Here is a 21990-nt window from a genome sequence, read left to right on the forward strand (position 1 = left end):
TGGGCGGTAAAGTAATATCATCATTGAGTCGTAAATACGTTATAGTAACAAACGGTTGCCTAACATTGAATAAATATAGATGTAATTCTTCTAAAAATGCAGGGCCTTGTTACTTTTTGTCTCCATGACAGTATAAGAGTTACAGATTTCCGGGCGATAAAAAAAGAAATAATATCGACTTCTTAGAAGGTTTTTTTTTATTGATGCACTGATTTAGCTGTCAGATTGAATTGAAAGGCTAAGTTTTCAATGAGAAACTCAAGTTTTATCGGTTTCTACCTAGAAGCTGACTTTATTTAAGGAGAAAAGCCGGCGCTAAGACCTGCTTCGCTACCTTTGCATTAAAATTCCTTTTCCTCTTTTCGATTCTATTGATGGCCAACATCCTCGTCACTAGGCATATCGTTCTCTAAGGCGGCATACAAAGGTGCATTCGTAAAGGCTTAGCTATCACCTACTTTTCCCTTGGCGTTGTGAAAGGCTCTAGGCAGGTAGTATAGACGACATATAGGTATAAACGACAGAAACAGCGAAGGAACTTCCGTTCCAAGCCAATATGCGAAAAGTAAGTAGTAACTACAATGTGAGTTTGATCTATATGGTTATCTAAAATAGTGCCAATCAAAGTTAGCATTCGTGTCAAAAAAATCACTCTTTTTCGCTAATTTCAACTACTGACAAGACAACAATACAGATTACTAATTGTAGTTGTTAGTTCAAGTAAGAAACTAAGCTGTATTAGCTAAGAATTTAAGAACTATTTTGCTTATTAATAAACTCAAATAATCAAGTTTACCAATATTATGTGTCGATTGGAGAGCCTGCAATGTTCTTACAACAACATTAAATTACTTCATAAAGACCCTTGTTTATACATATATGAAATATTGAAAATATCTTTCGTTAGGAAAATACAGTAAAAAGTGCAGTGCAACGCATCAACCAATTACTTTCACATCCCTTTGATAGTGAGGTGTCTGAGAAATTCTATCTACGAAGGCCTGGTTAAGGAATGATTAAAATTACATTCATTTTTTAATGAGATATAGACAACATTTACTTTATTTAAGTGTTCCTGTTACTCCAGCCTTTGTCTTGTCGTTCTTGCCTTTGAATCTTATATTTTTCAGTTAGGAAGTACAATATACACAGAAAGAGCGGCAGTGTTGCCAAAAAAAAAAAAGGGGATTTCCTCTGTCCCTCACCTATTTTAAATTTGTTTTTTAGTGAACATGTATGGAACACACTATTACGATGGTGACAATACTATATTTTTTTTATTTTTATCTATTTCTTTACTTAAAATTTATTTATTTCTATCAACATCAGCATCGGCGTTATCTTGATCAATTAAAATCATTTATATTATACAACAACAAGTTGTCGAAATATGTTATGTCACACATCGTACGGACGACGCTTCGAAAACGGTTTCCTTTTAAGCGAACCATCTGTTTTCTTCGTCATTTTTGCGGACACATTAATAGGACCCGTCTGGTGTTGGGCGCCTGAAAAGTGTCAGGGCAATCCACCAGAAAGCCGGTCTTATTTGTAACGCCAGCTCACACCATTTTGAATAATTTTTTTTCTATCATATCATCATAAACTAAATGATCATCGTCATCATCAGCGTCAAGTTCTCATTTTGAATTGTGATGCGTCTTGTTTCCGCTTAAAAGTATCGTTACCTAATCGATCGAGATATATATGTATATATATATATATATATATATATATATATATATATATATATATATATATATATATATATACGTCATAAATAGCGTATCTATATAGCGTTTTTATACATATGCTTCTTTATATCCGCTCGTTATCTGTCTGAGCTTCTTCATCTAGTCCAGTTGTTGGTCTGCTAAAGTTGGTTACGTTTCATTAATCCACCCACATCCTCTTCCTGCTGCTGGAAAAGCCATTTCTTTATTTCCCTCTATTTTCTTAGATGTTTTCTATTACGTACTCTCATTTATTTATTTCATTTTTTGTTTATTTCCGCAGCAAGGAGAAATCATATCTTACTGTTCGTATTCCGCTTTTTACCACATCTCCTAGAAAATACGTAGCTATATTATTGGTCGTCGTACCGATATAAATTTCAATGACGCCACCCGTCGTCCCCAGAATCGTCATCGTATTTCGTTTGCGTGCTATAATTGTACCTGCTCCGTCCAGTTCGGCAGTTTAGGCCTCACAAGCGGTGCGAATGCCTTCAGTCCGAAAGCTGCAGGTGCACCACTCGCCTGAGACTATACCTTGACGAGGACAGTAGCATTTTCTGACCTACCGATGTGTGTTTGGGTTGACCATTAAATCGCTCGATGAAGTATCTCTTTAGGACCACAAGAGACGCAAATAGACAATCTCGACGGGACTGAAGCATTTTCTTTATCTACATGACGTCTTCTGCACCTATACCTTTGTCTCAATACCTTGCTATTTACTGTCCGTATTTTAAAAATCAACTTTCTAGAAACTGCGTCGTTCGCAGGTCGAACCATTCAAGCAGATAAGCTATGATTTCGTCAGCGACTGCCCACGACAGAGCGGCAGGCACCTCTGGAACGATTAAATTGCAATTCTTTGTGCCGGGTAATGAATAAAGTGCTGGTTTTTTTTTTTGTTTATACCACCTGTTTGTTACAGCGGATATCCAATAAAGATGTATTTTTTTATTTGATTACTTTTGTCGATATAACAACGTTCCATATCAACTTCGCATTCTAATTCAAAGTAACAAGTTCCATAATTCAACCAATATTGTTTGAATGTTATTTTCAGATAGCGACACAACTAATATGTATGCACGTTTCACATGTTCGTCCAACCCCTCCATCTCTTTTGCTTTTTCTTCCGCACTTCCTTTCACACAATCACGCCTGCACTTCTGCGTAGCATCCAGCCAGCTGACTGTTAGGGTACAACTATTAGTTCATGCGTTGGCCTATGTTTTAATTCAATTCTTGGGTAATTTTGATACAGACTTTACTCTAAAACAAGGCTTTCCGGGACCTACAAAAGTTTTTGATAGACATTAAGGTCTTCCATCTTCGTTATCGTTTATCGAAATATCACCAACAATCATCATCATCATCGTTTCCTACCCCAGATATGGTAATTTTCAACTGTGTCCATTTGCATGTCCGGCGTGATGCGCTAATCACAGTCTCTTGCCGAATAGCACACACAAAGGGCCATGGCAACCACCGTTTTACTGAATGTTGCTTTGAATAAATTTTATCAACCAATCTGTCAAGGGCTGTCTTTGTCCTGTCAGCGCAATGACTAACACAGCGAACGCGAGCGACTCTCAAGCCCGGTCTTGTGCCGATTTCAACCACTAGACTCGCATGAAAGCTCTACAGAATAACGCAGGATGACGAGGAGAAACAACAGGAACTTGTCGTTTCCTTTATTCGTTCGTCCTGATTTGGCTCAGGCAGATTTTCGCGTGGTAGGAGATGCATAACCTGAAATGGGAGAAAGCAGGCAGGATGTTAGTTTCTGATAGAGCAGACCGCTATTGCAGGGACTGCATGGAACTATAACGATTCGAAAGGCAGTAATGAATTGTAAAGTGTGAGTAACTTATACGTATGCAATTGGTACTTTTTTTGTTTATATAAATATACTCAAATGCAGTTAAAGTACCTCTATTGAATAAGTCTTTTTTCTTTTCTCTAAGCCACAGTAAACATAATGGAAATGCTTTTGTTCCAGAAACATTCCACACACACTATATATATGTATATATGTAACTATAACCTATAAAAAGTGTCGGCCAACAAACGTAACAAACATTTTTAGTATTAGCGACGCATGAAGGAGCACGATGAGCAGAGCACTAGGTCCAGCAATCATAGGAGAACTAGCAGCGAAGCGTGAAACCAGTCGTGGACATTAACAATAATTTATTCTAGTAAAGAGCCGTGTTTTGTAATTTCGACAAATTTCCATATTTTATTCAGTAAACAAACATATAGAATTGTAGTAGAGCGTGATTTTAGAATTATTGTATTTAACATGTATTTTATTGATTTTCATGTTTTTCAGACAGTCACCAGGCCTATGCGTTGTTAGTCACTGTGTGGCTGCAACAACAGGATAACAACAATTTACAGTAGTAAATAGCAGCTCCGTGGTATACTGTATTTATAGCACTGGTATGTCGTTGAGTAATAATAATAATTATGTAAATATCAATGCATTAAATGCATTGGGTATGTTTGGTATAACATGTAAGTAGTACGTACGGTGGTCTTGCCAGTTGGCAGTGCAAGCGCACTGAGCGTCACGTCGGCGTGAAGAAAACGACCCTGGTAAATTAGGCGGAGAATCTCGGCTCGTTCTACCTTTTCTGCCGCCCACTCCGTTGGCCAGGCTTCATATACCGACTGGGCGATATCGCCCGCGGATGCTGCAGGACTGAATAGGAAATCCTTCGTCTTTCCGGATACGAGGATAAGGCGAAGATTGATCTGAAGATAGCAGAAACAACAATCACATTAATAACAATTCGGTTGTCATCAGGACAACGTTGGCATTTCCCGAATCGAATGAGGATTATTGGAATCAACATACATATATATTAAAAGACAGGGAGGGAAGGAGAGAAATTCTTGTCACACAGCGATAATACACGTTATCAGTAAAATAAGGCGAAAATTCACCTAAGTCTAGCAGAAACTGATAAGCGGTGCTTAATTTTGACGCAAGATAATCTACAATTAAAGCATGGACGCAGCTGATGGGCAACATTGTTGTCACGTTTATAAACTAAACAGATCGATAAGATCTGGTACAGGATATGATGGCCGGATATTGAGCAATTTTCTTGTAAAGTGTGCCATATTTTGCACGTTAGTATATAAATGAAAGAACAAATACCATTGTATAATCGCAATTAAATCAATTTTAATAAAACAGCCTTTTTAATTTTTCGTCTCCTTTTTCTCGCTCTCTTTTCTCCGTTCCCCACGATGAGCTTTCTTCCCCTCGTTGTAGTCTGCGCCTGCAGTCTGTAGTTTTGCTAGGAACTGAATTGTCCGCATTTCCGCTGCCTGTTCACAATGTATGATACGTTCCGTCTTTTTCGAAGAACGAAAACTCGTTATGACAGCGGCAATTCACTAAGGAGTGATAAGTGGGCAAGGACACGGCTCTACTGAATGGAATTCCAGACAGCACTCTGGGCATCCCATTGAAGGCCGATGAAATTGTTCTAACCCCATTGCGCCTGTGTGTCAGCCGATTTTCCCGTCCGGACGCTTGCTTGTTGGCTTACATCTCCAGCTGAAAAGAACGTAGATCAACTCCAATCGTCCGTTTTTTTCTCTTAGAAGAATTCTATAGAAAATAGTGTACCATGTTTGTATGTGTTGGATTGCCCGCGTCAATGCCAAAATCATCGTAGAGATTGCCGTCACTGACAACAAAAATGATATCCCAGTCCCTTTAACCATCTGCCTACCTCCTTGTTTCCCTTCCTGGTTGGCCTTACGATTCGGCCATGATCTCACTCAAACAAACGGATATAGCGTCAGCGTACGACGCCGACGCTATCGTCCATTTAAGTTTTAACCGCTCGGGAGGTTACGAATAGGAGAACTAGATTGTTCTGGAGTATTTGTTTTAGGGCTAAGGCCATTACCACGCACTAATGGCCAGCAGTTGAACGTATTGGTGTCCAAAAGCCATGATAGCACTATGCACTATTGTTACGTTATAATAACACAATTTGGAGCTACTATACGAATAGAGTTTTTCCTTTAAATAGATTATAGTTCTATGATAACTTACGGTGTTTGTCAGCGCACTTTTCCACAAAGATGAACAGAATTACAGATACAGACTAAGCCTGAAGCAGCAAGAAATAGGACTCAGTTTCATACACAGACAGAGTTTCATACACTACTAGCGATGTACTAGTAAATACATCAGTAATATGCTTGTTATACTGATACTATTATCAGACTCAAAAGATTCAAAATAAGAGCCACGAACGGCTCAAATAGCCGGGAACAGATCAAATAAATTTGCTTCTAATAGACCCGATAATCTGACAAAATGAAATTCTCTTTCGGCTATGTCATAATCGTGCTTACTTACATCTTTGAAAAGCAGCAGTATTTATATCGTTTTCCTCCAAGCTATGGCTACCTCTTGGATTTTGTTGTTATGCTTTGTATTTTTATTATCCTCGTTTGGTATTCTGCCAACAATAGTAATACTAACGGTAACAAAAAGGTATTAAGTTGTTTGAGTCAAGACAGTCGTTAAGACAAGGCGGTCGACAGGCGCCATAAGCAAACCGGCACAGGTAAGCGACACTCATTTTCTTTAGCAGATCATATCAATACGTTGTCAGGATGACCTAGCCTCACTGCATAATACGTTGACTATCCAGACTGCTAGGCTCTCTAGCGAACATAAAGCGTCACGGCAGCTGTAGAGCTTAATAGTTATTAATATCTAAACTATTTATATTTTATGTTAAAATTGATTTCAAGCATTTTGGGATGCAAGAGCATTTCACGAAAGCCTGAAATTAGTATGATAGCGGTATCTATACTGACAGTCTTACTGAATGCTGCACGGTGGCAAATATTTTCAATCCACTAGTAGTAAAAGCTGTCTCGTAAATGCGTAACCTAAATAAACTGAAGAAATAATTGAGCCTAGACCGGGACCGAGCGAATAGGACAAACCTATGGCATCTATCAAAAAGGTGTAAGAGCAATACAAAAACTATTTTACTTCTATGAAGAAAGATTAAGCTAATGTTAGATGTCGTATACCGTTCTATTATCACCATATTTTATTTTTGACAACGTTGATCTCGCAGGCTAAATCCGTTCGACGCATGTGCCGTCATTTCACAAGTGTAGAACTGTGTATACAGCTTTTCGCAAAACTGTACACTTTGACAAAAATGGTCAGTTCTAGGACAGTATTGTTGAACACAGTTAAATTTTCTTGGGTGATTTGAATGTCTGTTTTTCTAATTGGCGGTTTGGTAAGTACAAGTTTAAAAGCACAAGAATCTTTCAATGGTCTTATTAATGAGGACTTCATGCTTTAACTTCGCGTAAAACTGAGGATACTTTGCCCTATTGGCTAGAGCATGCCAATACTTACTGTATCGACTCCGCTCCTAAGAGCTGATACCGGAGCTTATTTGAAAATCAAAATGCACCCAGTCAACATTATCGCAATTATTCAAAAACTTCAAATTCAGTTAACAGGTCACTTCCATGGAATATGGCTATGAATTCGTTCGGCTTCCCATACACTACATTGTTTTATAATGATACCAAACACACGAAGCCAAGAAGAACCAAAATTATCGTCATTTGCGATTAGAGCCGACATTTATGAGGTAAAGCGTAATCAAAACGAAATTTCACCTGCATATTGGTATTGGTTTTATATCCTATATCCTATCATATATATATTGATTTTATCCCCGTGATTCCTTCATTTCTAGGGCAGGCTTCATTTGCAAATAGTTATTGTAGGCCAAATGGTATTGTCAGACATTTCATATTTTGTTTTCTAGGTAAATAAACGTAAAATCTAGCACTCGACAATAGCAGCTTTATTGGGAATACCTGTAGCAGCGTTTTGGCAGACCGGCGCAAGACCTACTTTATCAGATAGTTAATATGGACAACTTAAAAAATACGAAGTTAATTTCTACGAAATAACAGTTAGAGGTAGAATAACATTTTTTTTCGTAGAACATTTTGAAACTAGAGTAAGTTTAGCACATCTGATATGCTCTAATTAATACAGCACTTGCGATCTAGCGAAAGGCATGAACTTTAGCTTGTTGTCTTTAGTAGTTATTTATACATTTATTCTGAGAAAAATTGCTTATAAATATCCTGGTTATATTGCAAAAATTAATTTTACAAACCTGAATTTTTTATTTTAATTTTACAATCTATGCGATAAAAGAGGCATCCTTGTATGCTGGAATGCAAGTGCGTGAATTCTACGTTAGCACGTTTGCGGCAACGCGTAATTTACAGCTCTTAGTTTTAAACATAACGGCTTTTTGACACCAAGATTTTTTGCAAACATATGCAGCTAAATTAGTATAATAAATTAGAGTAACGCTATAAAGATAAATTATATATTCGTATAATTATTACTAAGCGTGTCGGTTCAGGAGTGCTAATTAAAAATTGATGCAAATTAAGTATTTATAAAATCAGTTTACCCGAACTACAAAGTACCACAACTCCCAAATAGAGTTAAACTGAAAGGTTTGTTTTGTATAAATGAATGGGCTTATGTTGGTCAGGGGTAGGACACATATAATAAAACTTTAATAAAGAGCTTAAGTCATTGTACCTTTTGGTTCAATGGCGGCGCAAGATTAGAAACAGCATTATTCGATAAACGAATTTGAAAACCAATTCACATAAATATACTACCTTATCTTCTGGAATGGATCGCGTCATGCTGAAGCAAATGGTGCGTTAAGGTGGGTGCGCTAACAGAATCGCTCTGCCTTATCTCGCCTCCCGAAGACGACTCAATCTGAAACACGAACGACTGAAATTTACTCTTAGTCATCTATAATATTTCCACAGTTGTTATGTTACATTGGCATTATATTGTCATATTTTCTAAAAATTCTATTTTCATTAATTTTATATTGGAGGTGTCAGCTATTTTGTCAATATCTACGAGTTTAAGCGTATTGATATGCTTGATGAACTACAGTATTTCATTTAATTTTTTTGTTTTTATTATTATCAATTCAAATATATATATATATATATATATATATATATATATATATGCGATTATATGGGCTTCATAGCCGACGAGCTTTTCAGATTTTATTGTCATCATAATGCTACCGTGTCATACGAAGCACTGACGCAGCACCGGCGATGGCCATATACGTGTATCTATATAACCAGATGTACTCATACAGCTGACTTTGAATTTGAATTGAAAGTTTTTCTATGTTAGGGGACGCCAAATAAGGACATCAGTCACTTGTAGGTTTGTAACTTGTAATCACCTAGTCTACCCTAGGACGGCAAACAACGATAATTACACATGATTTCAAGCTTGACAATGATCCCACAAGCGTTTTTAATGCTTCACCAATAACGTAGAGTGAACGTATATGAAGCTCCTGGGATCGCTTCCAACATTGAAGTACACATGGCTTTAAGCGCCATACATTACCTAAGCGATTGCAATGACGACGTATAATTCACAGACAGCGCTGTAACTTAATAACAGTACTACAACAGTTCACAGCTCGAGCGATCAGCCTGAGCCGACCCTCGACCCAGACACTATCGTGACCAGAATTGACGTTATAAAAGGCATCTAACACAGCGCAGGCTGTAGTAGTTGTCCCGTGGCTAAAATTAATCTATACAGTTACGCATGCCTGAACAATAAAGAAGCCACAAATAGAGAGACACTTATTAGTAAGTAAATACATGTCTTAAAAATGGAAAGATACATATTTTTATGCGATAGCGGTACGAACAAGTCCGAGTGCAGAGAAGCATATTTCAAAGAGCGGACCCAGCCGTTTCACTGCGGTACGCAAAGGCATTGGGGTAAATAGCTATTTTCAAACGTACTACCTAGTTTTTTAAATGAAAACACAATTACGGATACCGTAGAGAACTGACAATACATTAATGACACTAAATTAAATGGACCATCTTTAACTATAAGTATTTATCCGTTGTAGATTAGTCGTTGCAGGCAAGCGACAAGTGCAGAAAGATCCACACACATATTAGGTCTAGGTATCTTCAAAGGCAGTTTAGCCAATGATTCTAGCAAGAGACCATGGTACGAGATACTGCTTCTCTGTGTAGGACTTAAACAATACAAACAACCGGATGGTAAAGTTTCATATCAGACGTAGTACTTGTAACCAGGGGAGTTTATACGATGAACGTCGTTGATCTGAACGAGGGGTATCGGATGGAGGCGAGAGACAGAGGTATCACAGTGTTATACATAGGTAACCTGTCAAGATTCGCAGCTCGCAGTATAAAATGCACATTGTTTCCCCCAATCGCGTAAGTGCCTTAAGATATTCACGGGCCTGGAATTTGAGACCTATAATTGTAGCGAGGTATCACCAGGGTGATGAGCAAACGTTGGAAGCTTGAAACGTGAACAATTTTATAATCTCATTTTGTTGTAATTGGACGAAAGAATAGTTTCATGCTCAATGCCTTCGGCTCTGGATAACAAAAAAAAAACTAACTGGTCCAATAGCATTAAAGATATGACAAGCGTCACGTAAATGGTTACGTAGCTATCTAACAAGCGTTACATTATGAGAGCTCAAAATCGACATTAGTCAGCCGGAAACCTGATGCAATAAAGATTTAGAAAAAAAAAAGGAAACTGTTGTAAACAGCAAACTATTCTATTAATAGTAACTGAGATAGTTCTCAGAGAAACGACTACGCTACTTTTAGCAGGTCAATCTTTTTGAGACACATTTATAGTACTGGTTTCGCCGACCCGTTCCATGTTCGGTGTTCCACAAGGTTAACCCTAACCGCATCGCACAGCCTATAGCAGTAGCGGTATTAGCAATAGACAGGCAGCGCTTCTGCATTATCTCTGTAATGTATTCCGCGTTCGATGCCGGTTTCGGCATCTGACTTAGCATTGAGATCTTCACCGACTTCATAAAGCTTAGCAATCCTGCCGCCTCCGCGCTGATATCTAATGGCGCATCAACAATGCACGGAGAGCCTAACATACAGACAGACTTGTGACGACAACGTATAACCACCGGCTGAGTGTTCTTTTGTCTAGCGCAGCTAGGTCTCGTTGTTACTCTGTTTTTGCGTTTGCGCGCGTGTGTGTTGTGCATTGTATGTTATTGGTATTGTGAATCACTGTAGATAGGCGTGTTGGAATGAATGCACCTGTACGTGTGCGTGTCTGCAACGGTCAGTTTGGACCAACAGTATTTGGCAATGCTGGTCACGTGGGGGCGACGTGAAAAGCATGAGGACTAGTTCCTGCGTTGCTTTATTCTGGACAAGGCTAACTAGGTGATGGGAACATACCGTTATAGACACGAGCATCATCGGTAAACACACAACAAAGCAAATCTTCATCAGGCTCTGAAGCATGAAGAAAAGACATCGCATCGCGGAGTGTTTACAAAACCAACGCAGAAATGCAAATAATGAACAGATTATTAAACTGTAGCGTAATTAATGCACTACTTTAGCAGAGAGAAGAAGCAAAAGCTTCAACTATCTAAGTTATCCATAACGAGATGGAAGCTGACCAGTATAAATACAAGACTCAAATATAGAAAGAGAATACTCGACATAGCCGATCTTTACGCGGCTATTACATCCATGCATTTGTTCACGAAAGCGACAATACACCGCTAAAGTGTCAGTCTACGGAAAGACATATCGGAGAACTTATGCGGAGTACGCACAAAGCTTTTGCATCATTTATTAGATGTTCTGCAGAATTAGTGCCACTAACTTAAGACTACTAGCATAGAAATTGTACATAATCAAGGAACTGAATGGGAAGTCGCTGTCTTTGAAACGACAAGATTTAGGTAGTGTTAATGGTTACCCTGGATTTGCAGTTTATGTAGAACACGATCCTGGAAGGCCAACCACTAACCGGACCACTCACTTTGTATTTGAGATAAATATCGAGCTCCAATCAGTGGCGTGATTGCACCCCTCATACGACCAATGGTGCGGCTCAAAAAGGTACTAACGTCGAGCTTTTTCGCGTCACTTGGTACTTCAGATTGAAGTCGATGAACAATCCCAAACTGGTTTGTTCTACCACGAGATGCAAGAACAGGCGCACATAACGTTCATCACTGTCACGTTGGCAACTTAAAGAACAATAAAGAGTTTGCCTTGTATTTGAATTACAGTCCACTTATACATATCTGTACTGCTAACGTATGTATTACACTCGACGTGTGGTGTGTGGTGAAGAGTAACGAAAAAAATAGTTTATAATGTTAATTTGCTGGCATTCAATATGCACGAATTAAGACAGCGTTGAAATACTTTAAAAGCAGTTCGAAGACTGCTGCTACGGGTGTGAAGAACATGTAGCCGGACCACGAATCAGGCCTACCTTATCCAAAATGCTTTTTCAAAAAGCCTCGATCGAAAAAGTCAACCTTTTCGACTTTTCCGCCGCTTTTCACATCTAGATCTTTGATCCCTCAACAACGGCACAACAGCAAGCGGTCTTCTTCTATAGGCCTCAATAATCAGGTGTGTATTAGTAAATCTGCAATTGAATTATTCAAATCTAACTAAGCAGCTTTTTGCAAACGGGTATGGCAGGTGGCAAAGAAAACCACAGTCTAAAATTCAGTGTTCTGTATAACGTCTGATGTGTAAAGCATCATTAGCAATGCGAAATATATGCTTCCCCTATAATGACAGCCTTAGAACTGCGTCACAGAAATCGTCGTGTAGAATGATGTTATCGAAGGTGAGGTTCGAAAGATACGACATGTTTGTGCTAAATTAACACGGACATAATAACTGAATAAAATTAGCACGGAACATTCGGTCCAAATTTCAACGCTTTGTCTTCTGTTTATACCCGTCGTCCGTGTTAGATTTCTAGATAAGTACTAAGAAGCGACCGTCGTAGATTGTTCGATTGTCAGAGATTAACAATTTTTTTTTCGTTACGTATAAGGTGTCGTCACTAGCGCAAGTGATGTTCCTTACTTGGTTCCAGTTCGCCTAGTATTAGATAACGAATGGCACCACTGAGGAAACTACTCGAGATGGATGATCAGCAGGTTTCGGATTGCTCTATACCCCGGTTCTCATAGGCTTCATGTATGAACTTCCCACGTCAGACGATTTCTATTCTTATATAAGTGTTCCGAAGAACGTTTTTAGATAATGTCACTCTAGGCTAGTTCCCTTAGTGGCTTACTTTGGGCAGCCGGATCGCTGTTGTTGTAGAGCCAAACTTCGAAAATGGGACAAATATCGTCTAGTTAACGTATAAAATAGGTACTTCTACTCTTATATATATATATATATATATATATATATAAGAGTAGAAGTACCTATTTTATACGTTAAGTAAACGATGTGTATATATATATATATATATATATATATATATATATATATATACACATCGTATATATATATAATGCACTTAGCTATTTTCAAAAGTTCATACTATGCTGTGTTTTCATTAACTGCTAGTTAGATTCTATATATACATAGAATTCTACGTATACATAGAAGTAAGAAACCATGGCTAAACCAGATAAAATCGTTGGTAACAATTCACTGTGACGCTAGCAATTTCTCCAATCAAACGGGATACAGGCAAAAATACGTATGGTCGGCGAAGCTGTTGTCCTTGAATGGAGATTAGTAGTTGCACTTTTGGCCGATCGGAGATTAAAAAGATTTGTTTTTATGTGTTTCTTTTATTTGAAAGAAGGTGAGACATAATTCGTCAGCGTACCAAATCAATCAGCTTTGAATTGTTGTAGCGCGCCAGCTCCGTGAGCTACCACCAGTACCATCGAATCTAGCCATGGAGATTATAACTGTTTTTGTTTTCTAAGATTCTGCAATAATAAAAGTAAGCACTGCGGCACTGCGAGTAACAACAGCCTGTTTCTTCTTGGAAACGCAGCCCATGTCAAACCAATTCTTACTAGTCAGCGGCAGCCACGGCCCGCTTATCACTTTTATCAATTGACAGACGCTGTTTATATGCTCGTTTCTTCTAGGTACCACTGCTGTCGCCGCTGCTGCTGGTGCTTAGATGTCTGCTAGAACGTCTGCTTCTTTATTCCTCTCACCCTTCTTGGTTCTCCAGTTCTTTCTTTGAGCAATAAATATATTCATACAAACGTCCGGCAGCGTTTCGAAGAGTGTGGACAGTCATAGTTGTGCGCAATGAGTAGTCAATCGCCTCAAAAACGCTATCGGTGGTCGGTAAGCTTTATTGGTATCGGCTGCTACATGAGTAGCAAAAGGAAAGCTAGACAGTAATTGATTACCTTGGATTTGCAACGGCTGGGATACGTAATCGGTCAAGGGAACAGGAACTTGAGCTGAGTGGACTTTAGGCCCCCAACACGGAGAATCGCTACTACTCTTCGGCTGTTTGTAGCTGACTGCTGTCGTCTGTGTATTCATTTGTTGGTGATGTTCCACCGATAAACGACTCGATCGTCGCAACGCCTTAACATGGAAGAATCGCTATCAACGTTTCAATTTTATTTGTCTAGAAGAGACATTCCCGCCTAATTGATGGCATATGTAAACGTGTTTATGGCATATGATCGTATTCGGATACTCGACCTGGCTCGGGTGTGCGATCATTTTGGGGGCGACCAGCCTCAAGTAACGAACAAAAGGAATTATAGAAACTTCAAAGATGGACAACAATATCTGATATGTTTTTGAAGAGAACAACCAAGTAATAAAGAGGCTCACACATAGAGAAGTTGAATATAGTTAACGGAATCCGACTCTGATGTTGATCACCTTTACAGAGGGTAGAAAGTCAGCTGTAAGTGGTTGACTTATCGATCGGACCTATTGAACCTGAGAGTCTACCGATCATTTCCGATACGTATCATCTGCCTGGCTCTATTTTTTGCCAATACTTAAAGCTTTTCATGGCATCTATTTATGGTACTCAAGATCGCAGAAAGCATTTAGCTTTTTTTCGGTTTCCGACCAACGACCGTTTTTGAATTTGTCCAATGTTTCAGATCGCTTGCTTCGAAAAAAAAAAAAAAAACAGGCTCATTTAGAATGTCTAGACATCACTTGTTTAGCCAATAGGCCGCTCCTAAAATAGGTGTGAACGAAATATTACTCTCATTGATGCTTCCGAGCCGCGAGAGTTGGCCGAGTAAATACAATGTTCGCGTGTAGCTCGTAAGTAAAATTAGATAACAAGCATCATTTGTCACTAGATCTATACGTCATCCGCTAGTTAAGATTGACCCACATCGTGCTGGGAAACTAAAATCGCATGTTTTTCTATTCGTATAACGGTAGGTAGCTTCGACTATGGCTAAATTATTCAATCTCCAGAGGCAATAGTATAAGAGTAATATAGCTTTGGCAATGAATCCGATTACACAACATGCAACTATGTTTTTAATATTAATGTGTTTTTTTTTTTTATTTAACATTTAACTAGCTAGCAAGCCGGCTAAAATATATAGTAGCATGTGATGCTTTCAGGCAATTCACAGTTTAATCACAACTTATTAGCTGTAGCTATGATATTAATATAACGAAAAACAATCATTACCTATATAATCACTTCTGCTGCACATTATTATCGTTAATGTGTATGTATTCGAGACACATCAAAATATAACTTTTTAAAAAATAGTAATTTACCGACCGTCGAGATTCGTAACCAAGGGTAGTCTGTAACAAATAAGATAGCTCATACGTCCCATTTTGGAAGAGGTAGGAAAGTGATATCGAATCTGTGACTAATAACTCCCAAATAGAACTTTACTAAGTTCTATTTGGGAATTACATTTATATGTATATGATTGTCAACGCGGACATAGTTCAAAAAACTATTTCAGTCACGCAGTTTTAAACTTATTTGGATAACCACGGCCAGATACAGTTGACCACATATACTTCCACAGAAATATGAAGGTCTGCATCAAATGCTAATCTATACTTGTACTGGCCCCCAATGTGAGAACGAGCAGGGTTTAACCGCCAAATTTAAACTAAACCTAATTTCACAGAGCATACAATATTCTAACGGAATTTTCACGCCTTTTTCGCCATCATGACGGGTTAATTTCGGGAGAAGGTTTCGTTTATGATTCTAAGAACGCAAAAGACACATCCGAGCCTATAGTTATTCATAAGCTACAACCTCCGCTAGCAAAAAAGCCGCACAACATATACATGAAATACGTACGCAGTTCGCAATTCGTCTTAGAAAAGAAGTTTTGTCGTTGGCGTCCAAATATCGACGGCTTAAATACGTTTTGTTTTATTTATACGGTGAATGTAAAGGTCGGAAAATAGTAGCTAACACCGCTCTTTTCCAAAGTCCGACGTAGTAAAGACAAGCTTGACCTAACTGAAAAGAATCGATGCTGTTTATTGTTTATTGCTTTATATCGTATTTTGTCGTGATTAATCTTTGGGATAGTGGTGCTTGCGACCGGCGACCGCAAAATGATCCAGACAAAATAACGTTCGGTGTTAATTTAACGTGGAAATAAATTGCCCATGGCCGTCATTGTCATGGATAATTAACCTTTTTTGTTTTTACGCTATAAGCATGGCATTCGGTGTATACGAGAAAATTTATAAGGCCTTAAATGATTGAATAGGATTTTGCTTCGTCGTGTTTTTTGCTACATTGCATTTATTTTAAGTGATTAAGGCAGTATGCAGGATTACTTTTTATACATTTGTCCACATGTACACTTGTGTAAGTGTGGTAAAAAATAAAGCTAGAGATGACAATTACAGTACAGGTAAAATTGGACGTAAGTCTCCCTATTGAGCACACTCTCTTGACTTCACAGTTAACCGAAATGGGCATAAGGCAGAGGTAGCTAATTACGATTTTTCTAAACTTTGAATTACATTCACAGGGTTAGTACATATAACCGTAGTAATGGCTTGTATATAAACGTCCAGCTCGTGATAAAAAGAAAATACGATCAGCGACAGCTTACTGCACAGACTACGCACGCTACTGCCACGTGACCCACCTAACTGTGACCTGATCTTCTTATCACCGATAACAGCAATAGTTTTTATGTACGGGTTGGGTTGTTTTTATCTTTGGCAGCTTTCTTCTGTCCAAAATTGATTACTTTCTTAACATATATGAGGAAGAAACGGAACGTTATGCAGCACTTGAGGAAACTAAGTTCCGTATATTTTTTTTGTTACCTACACGCTAACGATCTGTTCGTAGACAACAGCTTATTACATTAGCACGTCGAAAAAGTGCATTAATGATACAGTTTAAACAAACGCCTTATCAACATGGGAAAAAAGCAAAGATTGACTTAAGATGTTATTTCCATTTCTATTTAATTTTAAGATAAAAAAGCAAAGTAAATGCTTTCACTAATTTTTTTTAGAGTTATTAGGCAAAATTTAGCATTAAAACCAACCAAGAAATAAATATCTGTTTCTTTCTGTAATAAAGACTAACAACAACTCTACGTGCTAAATTATGTACCAAGAGATAAATGTTCATGCGAAGAAAAGTTTGCGAGGTACTTTCATACGGCGAAGGCACCATACTGAGCTTCAAAAAGCATTTTCTTCAAGAACTTTACAGTGGAATTTCCCACTCACAGGCTACGCGCTGTGTACTCTGAAATTAAGAGAAACAATCGGTCTGAGCGCTTGGCGGTTGTTCCTGGCTCCACTTGACTTTTGAATTGCACACGTGTCAAAATGACAAGCCCCCGCCGAGTTTTAAGCTCATGAGTTAAGTCACAGATAAGATACTTCCAAAAAATACGATTGAAGTCCTGCCCTATTCTGTCGTTACGCAGCGACAGCTGGTATCATGTGAATAGCTGACACTGCTCTGAATATACAGTTAAAGTATCTGTTTACCTGGCCTATAGGCAGGCCAGCAGATACGGGCTTCAACTGGAGTCGATCTGTGCGCTCATCGAACTAATTTTAACGCCGAACATCGAAATTTCTAAACTTTGAACTTCTTTGTAAATCTCGTGCATAGAGCCAGGAACAGATGGATCTGCAGATTGGTTAGAGGCACAAATCAACCCGTTACTTTTCTGAGCTTCGTCATTTATTTCTAGCATTTAAGCAGATGAAAATTCGCACGAACTAGATGGGACCTATTTAAGATACACATACAAATGTTTATATAGGTTGAGTCAGTTTAATATGAAACATGCTGTGTCTCTGCCTACTGCTACTTGTGGAATTTACGACTTCTTACCACCTGCATTAATTGAACAATTTGCGCCGCTGCGGTTATTTATCAATATACCTCTATTCCGTGCAGTTATCTATTACGTCGTGACATGTACGTATCTGCTCTGCGACGTAAACGAAACAACCTAGTGAACTAGCAAGCTCATACCTTACACTACTGCCGTAAGTGCTATTTGCATCGTGCTGCCTGCCAGCGGCACCGTTTTTGCTTAACGGTCAGTATCATGTCGTTCAGATCGTTTATTGCGGAAACGCTAACGGGACGCATCAAGTAATGCAACAAACACAAACGAAAGTAACCTCACCATTCCTGCCCAGCCCAGCGTCTGCAGTTCGTTTGCCAGTTGGCGTCGCCGGCAAGATCACCAGCATCATCGAAGCCATAGTGCTTTCTGACATTTTCTTCATCTCGGTCTGCATCTATAACGCATTGGCCTAGTGACCATATCTTCCAGTATGCCCAACAGCAGCAGCAGCAGCAGCAGCATCGAGAGCGGGAGAGAGCAATAGAATTCCTTCGTCTAGACACCGTTTCCCGCAGCTATAGCCCCTTCGCAGAATAATAACAAGATAACCTGGAACCATCCCACTACTTGGGCAAGGGCCGTGGTCGACACACGGCATGCTGTCGTTGTTCGTTACCATTGCTATTGTTGCTACCGCGGTAACGTTTCACAGTAAAAGACAACTGGCGGAGAAGACAACGGGCATTGCCGTCGTTGTAACCAACGTCATCACTATAATCTGGCACCGCTAGCCAACAGAAGATGGCATTACAACAATGATAATTTAGGCGTCGTTGACGTTGTTGTTGTTTGCTAGTTCCTTTATGCCTGCATTTGTCTACTTATTTTTGTTCCTTTCTTTTCTGATTCTCTTTACTGAGCTTCTACTCAGTTAGCGGCTCGTCTAACAACAGCACCGTCATCCACAGCCTTGTTATTTTCCTCGGGTAGTCGGATAGTGTATTTTTGGGGAGCGCTTCTTTACATCATCTTTGCGGCTTCATCTACATGAGCAAACGTTCAAAATTGCTCGCTCGTTCAGTCCACTGGTGTCCACTAACGTCAGAGAAACTGCTGCCGTTTGATTGGCCGACCGGCCGACCCACCGACCCACCGACCGACCGGCCGATCACGCTTCAATTGGGTCAGCAGCAGAATCACCAGCTGCAGCAATAGCAACAAAAATACCAACAACAACAACAACAACAGAAGCAGAAAAAAATCAGCTACGCAGTTGCAACAGAAGTCTTCGACTAAGCGCCACGGTCCAGCGACCGACCCAGTCATGGCAAAAATGCTAGGCCCGACACATAATCGCTGGCCATCAACATGGATCAAACCGCGCAAGATTTCCAGGAAAAGTGAGCAGCGGTCAACTAATAAAATAAGCAAGCACCGATCGTTTTACCTTCACTCACCCACTGACTTGGTCCTATTATTGCTTGTGCAGCATCCTTAACCTCTAATTTGATTTAGACCGACCTTTCTCTATTACGTTTTTATTACGCATCTCCCATCTATTACGTTTTTTCATACTCAAATACTTGCACCCGTGTTGGATATCACTCATATAACACGTACGCCAACTATTTTGTTTGTCTGTCTATTGTCGCATGTTGTTTGTATTGTATCTCTACCCCTGACTAAACGATTCATTGTAAAACATTATTGTATCTATTTGACGGCTGGTTCAATTGCTTTGTTGCACAGCGCCAACACCCCTCCTTTTGCCCGTTCTCACGGCTCACTCACGCGCTGAGCAAACATATCAAGCAGCATTGGGGCGTCGTTGACAAGCCAACGAAGGCATAGTAAAAGCTGTAAAGATAGCAGAAAAACAGCAGAAAGAGCAACCCCGGTTACTGCGCGCGGCAGCGCTTTAGGTAATAGTTGGGCATTGGTAACGTGACGGCTGATGACCGTTGAAAACAGTGCTTACCCCGTCTACTACCGCTACTGTGACTAGCACAAAAATGTGTCAGTTCATCCAGAAGCAACGTGCAAGCACGTACATGTAAAAACCAGAAGCGCGACGCAAATGTTGAACAAAACGATGTACGTATATATGGATTATAAATGGGTGGGTGGATGAATGGATGGATTGAGGTATAGATACACGGTAACAGAAACGGAAGATGATATACGCAGCCGAGTAAGGGAACTCGTTTCCTTGGTCGGCTTAGTCGAGGAAATACGACATAGTTTTATGTAAGGGGGGCATTCTATCGGCCATTAGGAAGGAAAAAGGATCCGATTGCACATATTCTGAATGAAAAAATATTATGCCATAACATCTATAAAGTGATTTATTTAGCCGTTTAGAGACCTCCAAATTTCGTTTATGATATTATTTCTATAAGTAAAAATTGATACTAGTAGTGTTCATAAGAGGATCAATTAGCATAATTAATCATTCCAGTGTCGGCTGAGAACTTCATCTGTCACGGTGGTTACCTGAAAATAATTTACCATAGATCCAATAACGAACAACTAATCCATTGAAACAATGCCCTAAGCTGTGAAAATGAAGCTTCTATAATTACATACATTCACAGTTAACACTTTATGTAAACCAGATAAAGAAAACATTGTTAACTAATCGTACATCCACATCTGTAGTAATCTATTTCAATTCAGTCGGTATACGTTTTTCCTATATTCGGTGGTATCACTATGTGCCATATTTGAGCCAACAGATTAGACCCAAAGGCTAGAGCCTCATTTGTTTATATCCTCGCATATGTTCTATCCTCATTGAAGGTCAGAATAACATAAAATTAAGCACTAGCAAATATAGCTTCGCCGTTCTGTCTGTCTGCGGCACCATCATGCATGGAGCGCCATGTGAATGGCAATGAGCAGTCGTGACGTTCTCCCTCCGATTTGCTGCTGTTCATTATCTCTCAGCTACGCCAAACGACGCCGATGGTGTGCAATGGCACATCACCGTGCCGATAAGATTATGCCTAGGGCCACACTCGCGGGAGTTTACGCGTTCGTCTATAGGGCTGGCGGTGGCTATGGCTGAGGGCAGCGGTGGACATGATTGGGGACGGCAGTGGCCACGGCGTAACGTTGCGGACCGACAAATGATGGCCGCAATACGTCTGACATCGACAACCAAATCAGCTGGTAAACAGCTCGGCAGGTTGGTTGCTCAAATAAACAAGGCAGGAGTGAGACAGGCTAGCCGCAACTCGTAGACACGCTATATACATTGCAATTAAACACACGCACACGCATGTAGCCGTAGAGAAAGAGTACCTATAGAATGATACAAAATGACAAAGCTCGATTCGGTTAAAATACATACACTCGTCTCTGCTGGTCGGATATATTGTTGTGTACAAATATTGTGCGATATCCGCGTGCAAACACTGTATTATATAATGTATTCTATTCTAGTGATCTGTCGTGGCATGTGTGTGTGTGTGTGTGTGTGTGTGTGTGTGTGTGTGTGTTTGTTTCACGCAACCACTGCCGCTTTAGCAACAACTGTAGCTCTGGTATCATCGGTTCCTTTCTAGATAGATGCGCGAATGGTTCGTCGCGATTGGACGACAATGTCGATAGAGTACAACGAAGGATTCTTCCGGAGCGCAGCACAGAATAAATAGAAGCATAGATAGGATATGTTCTGCCTGAATGGTGGCACCGTCGATGGGATCGTCGCCATCAGGAAATTGTCGATGGCGCGCAGAAATCAGAAATGCAGGACGGTGGGAAAATGAATGCGCCGCTTGGCTATCCAGAATCCGACTTCAGTCGAGTTTAGCTGACTGCTTTTGCTACATAAATTATGTTTTTTCGTAAAAAAAAATCAACCGTTGCAGGAGAGACGACAGTGGCAAAATGGAAGCGAAACATCACTCGCCAGATCGCTAAAAATTGCGAAAATGGGGGGCGATATCGTGAACTGAAGTCCAGCACCAGCTCCGCCCCTGCCTTGTTTACCACACAAACTGTTTGGCTATGTTCAAAGT

The 21990-nt window shown here is 39.6% G+C and overlaps 1 protein-coding gene across 6 annotated transcripts in view; it reads right to left on the reverse strand.

The window, feature by feature from the left end:
- Positions 1-1027: 1027 nt before the first annotated feature.
- Positions 1028-21990, reverse strand: part of UBL3 (ubiquitin like 3) — a 30778-nt gene continuing 9815 nt past the window's right edge. Inside the window, exons 1-4 of one of the 6 annotated variants that reach the window (XM_022813675.2) lie at positions 13528-13726; positions 8457-8562; positions 4269-4493; positions 1028-3485 (exon numbers count right to left, since the gene is read on the reverse strand). In XM_022813675.2, the coding sequence (XP_022669410.1) occupies positions 3375-3485; positions 4269-4493; positions 8457-8483 (363 nt within the window). In that variant the 5' untranslated portion in view covers positions 8484-8562; positions 13528-13726 and the 3' untranslated portion in view covers positions 1028-3374. Of the gene's footprint in view, positions 3486-4268; positions 4494-4902; positions 5308-5814; positions 6092-7152; positions 7347-8456; positions 8578-13527; positions 13727-21990 lie in introns of those variants that run through there. The other 5 variants (XM_086985411.1, XM_086985421.1, XM_086985417.1 and 2 more) reach the window with 5 other exon arrangements.

This window comes from Varroa destructor, unplaced genomic scaffold (genome assembly GCF_002443255.2).
Source record: "Varroa destructor unplaced genomic scaffold, Vdes_3.0 BEIS01000001.1, whole genome shotgun sequence".
Taxonomy (NCBI): Eukaryota; Metazoa; Arthropoda; class Arachnida; order Mesostigmata; family Varroidae; genus Varroa; species Varroa destructor.